General features: G+C 38.5%; 1 protein-coding gene across 3 annotated transcripts in view; it reads left to right on the plus strand.

The window, feature by feature from the left end:
* CkIIbeta (casein kinase II subunit beta) overlaps positions 1-10214 on the plus strand; it is a 16404-nt gene extending 6190 nt beyond the window's left edge. For all 3 annotated transcript variants that reach the window (XM_053786793.2, XM_053786792.1, XM_053786791.1), the window contains exons 2-5: positions 6154-6229; positions 7567-7669; positions 7812-7984; positions 9396-10214. In XM_053786793.2, the coding sequence (XP_053642768.1) occupies positions 6158-6229; positions 7567-7669; positions 7812-7984; positions 9396-9710 (663 nt within the window). In that variant the 5' untranslated portion in view covers positions 6154-6157 and the 3' untranslated portion in view covers positions 9711-10214. The remainder of the gene's footprint in view (positions 1-6153; positions 6230-7566; positions 7670-7811; positions 7985-9395) is intronic.
* The last annotated feature ends 2235 nt before the right edge of the window (positions 10215-12449 follow it).

The following is a 12449-nucleotide window of genomic DNA, read 5'->3' on the forward strand; positions in this document are numbered from 1 at the left end:
AAAATCCCTTTTGTCTACACATTCTGGCCACAGTTTCTTCCAAGCAGAGTTCAAGGTCTTCTTAGTCACTCCCTCCCAAGCCTTACCTATAAGGTTTACACAATTGAGGATATTAAAGTGCTCTCTCCAAAACTCTCTTAGAGTCAGTTGAGTTTCTGAGGTCACTACAAAGCACCTTTCAAACAGAGCTTTTGTGTACAGTTTTTTGAAGTTTGCAATAACCTGCTGGTCCATGGGCTGCAGGAGAGGAGTGGTATTAGGAGGCAAAAACTTCACCTTAATGAATTTCATGTCCCCATAAAGTCGCTCTGCCACGTCTGTAGGATGACCAGGGACATTGTCTAACACCAGGAGGCACTTAAGTTCTAATTTCTTTTCAGTTAGGTAATCTTTCACATTGGGGGCAAATGCATGGTGTAACCAGTCATAGAAAAAGTCCCTAGTGACCAATGCCTTACTGTTTGCCCTCCACAGCACACACAAATTCTCCTTGAGGACATTCTTTTGACTGAACGGTCTGGGAGTTTCAGAGTGATACACTAATAAAGGCTTCACTTTGCAATCACCAGTAGCATTGGAACACATCAACAAAGTAAGCCTGTCTTTCATAGGCTTATGTTCTGGGAGTGCCTTTTCCTCCTGAGTAATGTAGGTCCTGCTTGGCATTTTCTTCCAAAACAGGCCTGTTTCATCACAATTAAACACTTGTTCAGGTTTCAGTCCTTCACTGTCTATGTACTCCTTGAATTCCTGCACATATTTTTCAGCTGCTTTGTGGTCCGAACTGGCAGCCTCACCATGCCTTATCACACTATGTATGCCACTACGCTTCTTAAATCTCTCAAACCAACCTTTGCTGGCCTTAAATTCACTCACATCATCACTAGTTGCAGGCATTTTTTTAATTAAATCCTCATGCAACCTCCTAGCCTTTTCGCTTATGATCGCTTGAGAGACGCTATCTCCTGCTAGCTGTTTTTCATTTATCCACACCAATAAGAGTCTCTCAACATCTTCCATCACTTGCGATCTCTTGTTTCGAAAACACAGTTAAACCTTTGGCAAGAACAGCTTCCTTGATTGCCTTTCTGTTGCCCACAATAGTAACGATGGTTGATTTGGGTTTCTTGTACAACCTGGCCAGGTCGGCGACACGCACTCCACTTTCATACTTATCAATGATCTCTTTCTTCATCTCTATAGTACATAATTCTCACCCTTATTGCTGTAGGGTTGGCACTAGAAGCTTTCTTGGGGCCCATGGTCACTTATTTTGCAGATAAAATCACCAAAAACACTGTAATTATACGAAATGTTCCGATTGTATGCTTGGATGTTACCGTGGAGGCTGGCTGGTAAACAATGCCACCGGCGGCACATGTGAGGCTGGCTAAGGGCGCACATTGGACGCGTCTCGGACGAACAGTGGTGAGCGGGTTTTTGAGCGGTATGCGAGGCAAAATTTTTGCGATAAAAGCGAGCGGTATGCGGATTAAACGTTATGTGATGCCAACGGTATGCGGGGGGTCCACTGTATATAGTTTCAGTATTGGAGTATCACAGGCCAACTTATGACTAGTTAAGATTCATTATTTTGAGATTGAGATTGATATTTCTGTTTATGGTCAAATGGGTGAGTGAATGTAAGTGTTAACCACCAGGTGGTATTCGTGTAATTAGTTGACAGGGTGTATCAGGGAGATAAGATGTTTTCTGATGGTAGTTTTGAAGGTGATGAATGTGTCTGCAGTTTTAGAATTTTCAGGTAGGGTGTTCCAGATTTTAGAGCCTTTGACATACATTGAATTTTTGTAAAGGTTTAGTCGGACACGGGGAATGTCAGAGATGTTTGTGTCTGGTGTTGTGCCTGTGGGTTCTGTCACAACTATCAAGAAAGCGTTTTAGGTCAAGGTTAATATTGGAATTTAAGGTCCTGTAGATGTAGATTGCACAGTAGTAAGTGTGGATGTACTGAACAGGGAGTAAGTTTAGATCTATGAAGAGTGGGGGGGGGGTGTTGCCAGGGATGGGATTTAGTGATTATTCTTACTGCGGCTTTTTGTTGGGTTATTATTGGCTTTAGGTGTGTTGCTGCAGTTGAACCCCAAGCACAGATAGCATAGGTGAGGTATGGATATATAAGTGAATGGTATAGTGTGAGAAGGGCAGTTTGCGGCACGTAGTATCGTATCTTGGAGAGGATCCCAACCGTTTTTGGATACTTTTTTGGTTATGTGTTGGATATGGGTGCTGAAGTTCAGGTTGTTGTCGAGGTATAGGCCTAGGAATTTGCCCTCATTATGCCTGGCAATTAGAGTGTTGTCGATCTTAACCCTTTGACTGTTTTCGACGTATAAATACGTCTTATGAGCCAATGTTTCTGACGTATATATACTCAATAATTCTAGCGGCTTCAAATCAAGCGGGAGAAAGCTGGTAGGCCCACATGTGAGAGAATGGGTCTGTGTGGTCAGTGTGCACCACATAAAAAAAATCCTGCAGCACACATTGCGTAATGAGAAAAAAAAAACTCTGATCTTTTTTTTTGGAATAAAACGCCGACTTTGAGGTGTATTTTCGTATAGTATTTATCGTTGTATTCGCGTTTTCATGGTCTTAGGTGATAAAATGGAAAACATATTACAGAAATAGAGATGATTTTCATTACTTTGACGATGAAAATGACCTTGAAACTGAGCTGAAAGTAGTGGAAATGTTCGATTTTTACCAATGTTCAGGAGTAAATAAATCGCACCACACGTCCAATACACGTCAACTGAGGAGTCTAATATTCTTTCACTAGTGCACTGATATTATTTATACCATTTTTACAATAATGCAGTAGTCTGCATAACAGTAAATTTCGTATTTTTTTGTAAGAATAAAAAATCAAAATAGAAAGCAATAATATAAGAGGGGCCTAGAGATGTGACTAATGAACAGAGCATATGTTATTTTAGTGCCACGAATGTCTACCTTGTTTATTCTGGACCCTATTTTGAAATTGGCATCTTTTTTAGTTTGCATGAAATTGGCCAAATTGCCAATTTCTGACCACCATATTGGGTAGTCCAAATTAGTAAATGGGAGGTTTCTTGTACTCAGCTGATAGATAAAATGGAGTTCAAAAGAAATAGCTATGAGTTTGGTCAACTGGAACAATGGAATTGGCTGAAAATAGGGCTCAAAGTCGGCGAAATCGCCGATACGCATATGTCGCCCAGACCGCTAACTTCGCAGGAGCATAATTCCATGAGTTTTCAACCAAATTTCGAACTTTTGGTGTCATTACCATCAGGAAAAGATTCTCTATCATTTCATAAGAAAAAATAATTTTTTTTTTCAAAAATTGAGCGACATAGAATGACAGTTTCAGAGAGGGGCCTGAAACAGTCAAAGGGTTAATGTTAATTTGCGCATCTCCTGCTCTGCTTCCAAACATAATGTAGTAGGTTTTGTCAGTGTTAAGCGTAAGTTTATTGGCTGTCATCCAAGTCGATATTTTGATCAGCTCATTAACCCTTTCAGGGTCCAAGGCCAAAATCTGAAGTCACGCACCAGTGTCCAAGAATTTTCAAAAAAAAAAAATTGTTATTTTTTTCTTATGAAATCGTAGAGAATCTTTTTGTGAAGGTAATAAAACAAAAAGTACGAAATTTGGTGGAAAATTGACAAAATTATGCTCTCGCGAATTTTGATGTGTCATCTATATTTACGAATCGGCGATTTTGCCGACTTTGACTCCCATTTTAGGCCAATTACATTATTTCAGTGAACCAAATTCTTAGCTATTTCACTAGTATTACTTCTATTCTATCGATTGAGCACAAGAAATCGCCAAGTCAACTGTTTCAACTACAAAATAAAGTGATCGGAAATTGTTAATTTGGCCAATTTAACACAAAGTTCAAAATATTCCAATTTCAAAATAGGCTCCAGAATAAACAATGTAGGTATTCCTGGAACTAAACTAACATTTCCTCTGTTCATTAGTTACATTTTGAGGCTTTACAAATAAATTCCATTTTGATTTTTTATTCACATAATGAATTTTTATTCGCACCAAAAAATAGAAGATTTACTGTTATGCAATACTGTAATAATTGTATAAATATCATCACCATATTTGTGAATGTATATTAGACCCACCAGCTGGTGTGTATTAGACGTGTGAGGTCGTTTGTTTACTCTTGAATATCGTCAAAAATTTAACATTTCCGCTACTTTGAGCTCAGTTTCAAGCCATTTCCAGTGCTAAAACCAATCAAAATCATCTCTATTTCTGTAATATGTCTTCCATTCTAGCAAATGAGACCAAGAAATCGCAAATACAACTATAAAAAACATACGAAAAAACACTGCAAAGTCGCTGTTTTAATCGAAAAATCGTGATTTCAGTTTTTTTCTCTCATACACAGTGTGCTGCAGGATCTGTTTTATGTGGTGCACACATACCACATAGATGTATTCTCTCATATCTAGGCCCAAATGTACCGCTCACAGTTTATCAGAGTGAACTGAGCTCATGGTGTAGATCTACGGTTTGGACACTCACCGTAAAGCCGTAGATCTACAGGACGGACCCTGAAAGGGTTACCAATGGTGTTGAGGGTGGCAAGATTAGGGTGAGAGATGACATAAGTCGTGTCGTCAGCAAAGAGAATGGGGTTCAGGTGTTGAGATACGTTTGGGAGATCATTGATGTATATGAGGAAGAGCAGGGGACCAAGGACACTTCCCTGTGGAACTCCAGTATCAAGTGGCTGTGTTGTTGATGTGTCTTTAATGGTGACATACTGATACCTATTAGTAAGGTAAGATTTGAAATATGCAAGCGCATGGCCTCTTATATCATAATGGTCAAGTTTGTGGAGTAGGATGCCGTGCTCTACTGTGTCAAAAGCTTTTCTTAGGTCAATAAAAATTCCTAGTAATAGCCAATACAGTGGAGCCTCATTAAATGACCAGTTCCCTACTCGAACAAAGCTCAGCACTCGACCAAACAAATGTGACCTGTCAGAACTTCACTGTAAACTATTTTGTGTTTCTTTGCATTTTTTGGTGTTATTTGTATAAACTAGTCACCATGGAGCCTACGACGATTAGTGATACCAGCCAACCAAACAAAATTGGTTGGGAAGAACTTGTTCGATACTCAAACGGAGTGGCACTTGAACTCCCTTCGGGAATGAATAAAGGTTGCATACCAAGGTTCCACTATACATTCATAAAAACGCCTCAAGTTGCTATTTTAACAGACTTTGGAAATATGGGACAAAATATTCTTAAGAACATAAGAAAGGAGGAACACTGCAGCAGGCCTGTTGGCCCATACTAGGCAGATCCTGGGTGAATTGATTCAGAAACAGGCAAAGTCCATTGGTTAGAGAATTCTCCATTTTGTAAATAACAAAAAAGGCACAATACCGTGACTGGAACGATACACAAATAACCCGCACATAAAAGAGAAGCTTACGACGACGTTTCGGTCCGACTTGGTTAGTGTGACTTTGGCAACGGTCCAAGTCGGACCGAAACGTCGTCGTAAGCTTCTCTCTTTTATGTGCGGGTTATTTGTGTATTCTCCATTTTGATTATGGCAAAATTCTCTCGCCCTCTATTCTTCACAATCCTAGTTACTGACCACCTGCTCCTCCCTGTTAGCCCATTATGTAATGTATTCATTCTTTTTGGTATTATGTAGTGTATTCATTCTTTTTGATACTGATGTCCTATTTCTCTGTTTTTGTACATGTCTGTCTGTTTTTGTGGCAGACCTATATATATTTTAGTACTGTGTTTTAAAGAGATTGTATTGAAATTTTTCTAGACATAAGAACAGGTAAGTAGTGTTACTGGAAGCTTCATTGATGCAAGTTCCACATAACTGCATCTATCTGTGCCATAACAAAAATTGAGGAACACTGCAGTAGGCCTATCAGCCCATGCTAGCAGTTCTTTCTCAAACCCATTCCCTCTCAGTTGTAAGAACATATGAATGGGGGAGCACTACAGTAAGTTGACTGGTCCATGCTAGGCAGGTCTTACTCATTTAATAACAAAGAATAATAGCTTGTTAATTTTATGTTATAGTTAAATTTAAAATACAAAACTTATAGTGTGTTAATGAGTGAAAATTTTTATTCCTTGCAGCAAGATGAGCAGTTCAGAAGAGGTATCGTGGATTGCGTGGTTCTGTGGCCTTAGAGGAAATGAATTCTTCTGTGAGGTAAATGGGTTCTCATTACAGTTTTTCTTTTTTTGCTTAACACATGTATAGTTTATTTACTTAATGAGACTGCAGTTTATAAAGTGAAGGGACCATTAACGTGTATTTCATATTTAGTTTTTTTTTTTTAATAGATTTTTAAAAAAGTGAGAATTGGTTATATTCTATTAACCCTTTGACTGTTTTGGTCATATATATACGTCTTATGAGCCACCGTGTTTGACGTATATACTGTATACTCATAAATTCTAGCGGCTTCAAATCAAGCAGGAGAAAGTTGGTAGGCCCACATATGAGAGAATGGGTCTGTGTGGTCAGTGTGCACCATATGAAAAAAATCCTGGAGCACGCAATGCTTAATGAGAAAACAAAACTCCGATCTATTTTTTTTTTTAATTAAAATGCCGACTTTGTGATCTATTTTCATATAGTATTTATGGTTGTATTCTTGTTTTCTTGGTCTCATTTGATAGAATGGAAAACGTATTATAGAAATAGAGATGATTTTGATTGGTTTTACTATGAAAAGAACCTGGAAATGGAGCTCAAAGTAGGGGAAATGTTTGATTTTTGCCGGTGTTCAAAAGTAAACAATTGATGTCATTGTCCAGTAAATGTCCAACTAGCCATTCTAATATGCAGTCATGAATGGGTTGACATTATTTGTACAATTATTACAGTATTGCAGTAGTCTGCATAACAGTAAATCTTCTATTTTTTGTTTGAATAAAAATTCAAAATAGAAAGCAAGAGTAATATCAGAGGGGCCTGGAGACATGGCTGATGAACAAAGAAAATGTTATTTTAGAGCCAGGAATGTCTGCATTGTTCATTCTGGACCTTGTTTTGAAATTGTCATATTTTTTAATTTTCGTGAAATTGGCCAAATTGCAAATTTCTGACCACGTTATTTGGTAGTTGAAATTGGTAAGTGGGCAGTTTCTTGTACTCAATCGATAGAAAAAATGGGGTTCTAAAGAAATAGCTGTGAGTTTGGTCAACTGGAACAATGGAATTAGCTGAAAATAGGGCTCAAAGTGGGCGAAATCGCCGATTTGTAAATTACGCTCTCGCTAACTTTGCGAGAGCGTAATTCTGTCAGTTTTCCATCAAATTTCGTTCTTTTGGTGTCATTACAATCGGGAAAAGATTCTCTATCATTTCATAAGAATCTTTTTTTTTTTTTTTTTTTTTTTTTTTATTTTTTTTTTTTTTTTTTTTTTTTTTTTTAAATTTTGCGACACCAAGAGACACCTCAGGATTGGGGGTTGTGACAGTCAAGGGGTTAAACTTTCATGATACAGGAATTTCAGTTAATTACTCATGTTCTGTTTTAGGTGGATGAGGACTACATTCAAGATAAGTTTAACCTAACAGGCCTGAATGAGCAGGTTCCTCATTATCGCCAAGCCCTCGATATGATTCTTGACCTTGAACCAGGTATTATTGTTTTATTTTATACAAATGATAGCTATTAATATATTGGGAAAATAACTAGAATTTGTGCTTATTGTTGACAGTTTTAAGCAACTTTCATTATTGTGGTTGTCATAGTTATTATAATCATAATTATTTCTGCCAGATGAAGAGGAAGAGATTCCCCACCAGAGTGACCTTATAGAGCAGGCAGCTGAGATGCTGTATGGTCTCATACACGCACGTTACATCCTTACAAACAGAGGTATTGCGCAAATGATTGAGAAGTATCAGGCTGGTGACTTTGGTCATTGTCCAAGAGTTTATTGTGAGAATCAGGTATGTTTAATTAGGTTTTTATAGTTGAATTCTTAGCAATATGAGAGTCACATGTTACATTGAGTACAGCCACTCATCACTTAGCAACATACTCATTTACCAATGACTTTGACGTACGATGGACTCTCTGACCAGTATGCATCCCTAAATAATGTATATTAGAGCTGATTTCCTCCGTTATGTTTATGCTACTGTATAAACATTTAAAAATGTTATAAATATCAGAAATGGTTGACATAAACCCACTACCATTATAGTATGCTCCTTGCTTAACAATTAATTTTTATCGACCTGATCTTAGGAACGGAACTCCGTTGTTAAGTGAGGAGAGGCTCTAATAATAATAATCGTTCAGGGACGCTATAAATGTTGTATGTTGCATTATTATAGACAATTTTGTTAGCCCACTTATGATGGATTTTGTATGCCTTCACTCTGTCTCCCTAAAAATGGTGTGTTATGTGAGAGTTATTTACTCTACTGTACCAACATGAAGACAACTTGTACATGATGTAGGCTGTTTGCATTGTGGGGAAAAAAAAGTTTCGCAAATGCATGCATAATATGAAATGAATGCATGTGAACTGCAAGTGGACAGGTATTAATACGTGTTTGTCTGACCACCCACCACCTGTTCACTCTCTGCCTATTTAAATGCCAAGTTAGAAATGGTTAAACTGTGAACAGGGTATGTCAGTGGCAATAAGCATAATAATTGCTCTGGGGCACTTTAGATGTCTATTACATTATTATAGATATTTTCATTAATCCATCTATGACTTCCTACAGTAAATTCTACTCATCTCTCACCCTACATTAAGACTACAAATACTTTAAGGTACAGTAGTCCCCCCTTATCCGTGGGGGATACATTCCAAGGCCTACTTTGGATAGTAGCAAACCTTATATATAAGTCCTTTTTTTATTTACATTCATACCTATGCTAAAAGTTTAACTGATAAATTATGCATAATAAGTCAAGAATTAGCACTTTTTCACTGATGGGAAGCACTTCACACCTTCTCTTAGGCTTTGAAGAACTGCCACCATCACAACTTTTGTGCAATTATTAAGCAAAATTAAGGGTTATTTTTAAGCCACGGTACACCGTGGATAACAGAAACCGCATCCATTGATATGGACGTTCTACTGTGTGTATTTATTTTTTTATTCCTAGTTCTATTGCTGACTTAATATATGATAGTGTAAACATATTATCACTGCTCATTTAAGTATGTCAATGACACTAAATGATGAGTTTCATTTTATTGGACTTGAATGATAGTTGATCTCAAGCTGTTTCTCTGCTATTTGGAGTTAATTGTCTGGACATATACATGTAAATCATAGGTCGGTTCTGATATTTGTCTTGTTGGCAGCTGTTTTCATTTTATACATAATTTCTTTTCAGCCCATGCTGCCTATTGGATTGAGTGATGTTCCTGGTGAGGCTATGGTGAAGCTCTACTGTCCAAAATGCTGTGATGTATACACACCAAAATCTTCAAGGCATCATCATATCGATGGAGCATATTTTGGTACAGGATTTCCACACATGCTTTTTATGGTCCATCCAGAGTATAGACCAAAGAGGCCTGCTAACCAGTTTGTACCCCGGCTATATGGTTTCAAGATACATCCAATGGCATATCAGATTCAGCAACAAGCAGCAGCAAATTTTAAAGCACCTATGAGAGCTATTAACTATAATAATGGAAAACGCTAATAATAGTTAATACTAAATAATTTTATGATAACTATTATGATTAAAACTAAACACATTGTTACTCCTAACCAAATTAGTGATTTTTTTTTTCCCCCAAACCAAAAGGAGTCCCTTAAATGTATTGCTTTATTTCAGATGTGACTTAGTTAATAGTTTTTTTTTTTTTTGTGCATTCCTTACAAATGGTGCAAATGAGTTGTGTGCCAACATGAAAATTTATTTTGAGACCATGAGAATGATAAAATTAAGTATGAAAGGGTGAAGTTGGTAGCACAAATTTTATAGCAATGGACGTGACTGGGAGGTCTCTGCATGGCAAGTCGACTGTACACATTCCGGAAGAGTCCATTACCTCACTCCTTAATCACCTCTGGAGCCATGGAGTGACCTCCCCATTGATGAATTTTGGATACCATTTTCACAGCATACATGGTATTTACCAAGAATGATGTAAGTTTGGCTTTCAACTTTAGGTAACTTCTAATAAAATGTAAATATATATTCCATTGTACAGTTTCAGTATTAAATCCCTGTCTTAAGACATTGATATTGAGATTTTAAAATTACTTCAGCTCAGGATCTGATAGGGAAATGTGTATTGGGATTGAAAGTAAAATTAAAGAATATTATATACGGTCAGTTGTTCCTAGTATGGCTTCTTGTCAAGTTAATGTGTAAAATAACCTTATATATTGTATTTGATATACATTACTATGGCTTTAACCCTTTCAGGGTCCGTCCCGTAGATCTACGGCTTCACGTTGAGTGTCCAAACCGTAGATCTACGCCAAAATTCTAGCGCCATCAAATTTAGTGCGAAAGCGCTCATAGGCCTACATGTGAGAGAACGGGTCTACGTGGTGGGTGTGCGCCATAAACAAAAAATCTAGGCGTCCGCATAGCATTGTGGGAACGCCGGCTCAGTTACCCTTGTTCACCATGCCTCGTCGCAAGTCAGCTCTCACTCCCCGGAAAATTGGGACTCTCCTCTTCCTATCTGATAGTTCTGACACTGATGGAAGTGGAAATGAAGACGAATTCTATGGCTTTGATCAGTTAGTGACCGAAAGGAATGACCAGGATATCGATAATAGTGCAGAAAACCCTGACGATCCTCAACCTTCTACCTCTGGTGTGGGCACTCGTGACCCACGGTCGGTTGTGCCTCAACCCAAGAGAAAACTAATATTTTCGCGTGGCCAGGCCTCTGACTTCAGTAATGATGATGATAGTGACGTGGATTGTGATTTTATTGCGCTTGACGATCATTTGAGTAGTGATAGTGAGGAATCATATTCACCAGTGAAGCATCGGTATGTTCGCCGCCGCATGCGCTCGGGTAGTGTACCCTATGCTGTGCCCAGGGGACGGAGTACATCCCAGAGTACATCCCGTGGCCCTACACCAGTTTTAGATAGTGATAGTGAGGATGATGTGGCTATACTTGGCATGGATAGACCACAGGCATCAGTGGATGGTGGTAGTGGTGATGGTAGTGGCACCGCCATGCGTGACTCACCAGCAAAGGCTGGGACCCACGCTGCTGACTCGTCAGTTCAAGGTCAAAGCAGAGCGTCAGCCACCAGCCCACCACAACCACCCGCACAACCAGCCTATGATGTCCAGTATCCACCAGCAAACCGTATCTGGGATTGGCAGCAAAATCCCAATTTTGTTCCCAAGCCTCACCACTTTGATGACTCTCAAAGTGGAATTCTACCTACTTGTCCCCTTGGAACCACAGCCAATGAACTGGAATTCTTTGAATTATTCTTTGACCAGCCATTGATGGAAACTATTGTCAGGGAAAGTAATAAGTATTTTGAGTACACCATGGCAAATACGACTGTTGCAGAAATGTATTTGCTTTTTGCAACAATACTGCTTATGCCTCATGTCTATAAGCATAATATAAAAGCATACTGGTCCACAGATTGGCTAATTTCTACCCCGGTCTTCAGTGAAATCATCCCAGTGAACAGGTTTATCTTACTCTTACGTATGTTGCACTTCTCTGACAAAACCAGGCCTGACAGAAGTGACAGGTTATACAAGATTAGAAATGTTTTCATGTATCTCAAACAAAAGTTCAGCATATACTTTTATCCATTCAAGAATCTTGTAATTGACGAGTCTTTGATTTTGTTCAAAGGTAGACTGTCATTCAAGCAGTATATACCGAGCAAGAGGAAATGCTTTGGTATAAAACTGTTTGTACTCTGTGACTGTGACAGTGGCCTGGTGTTGGATATTGTTGTATACACGGGAAGTAAAACATTGAAAGATACCAAGATGTTATTGGGTATCTCAGGTGATGTAGTGAGAAACATGATGGCACCTTATCTTGGTAAGGGGCATACATTATGTACTGATAACTGGTACACAAGCCCATTACTCAGTGATTTCATGCGAGTGAACAAGACAGATGTGTGTGGCACAGTGCGTTCTAATTGTAAACATATGCCCAGGCTCAATGCAGGTGCTCGTGGTGATGACGTGCAGGTGTTTACTGCCAATGACATCATGGCATTACGGTGGCATGACAAACGAGATGTCACATTGTTGACAGCCATTCACCGTAATGAAATGCAAGACAGTGGCAAAGTTGATCGAGTGACTAATGAACGCATTCGAAAACCAGTGACTGATTGATTGATTGGTTGACAAATGTGACATGCAGATTGGTTTTGTTGACTGTGTTCGTAAGAGTTACAAGTGGTGCATGAAACTTTTCTTCCA

The sequence above is a fragment of the Cherax quadricarinatus genome, chromosome 41, assembly GCF_038502225.1.
Source record: "Cherax quadricarinatus isolate ZL_2023a chromosome 41, ASM3850222v1, whole genome shotgun sequence".
In the NCBI taxonomy this organism is placed as follows: Eukaryota; Metazoa; Arthropoda; class Malacostraca; order Decapoda; family Parastacidae; genus Cherax; species Cherax quadricarinatus.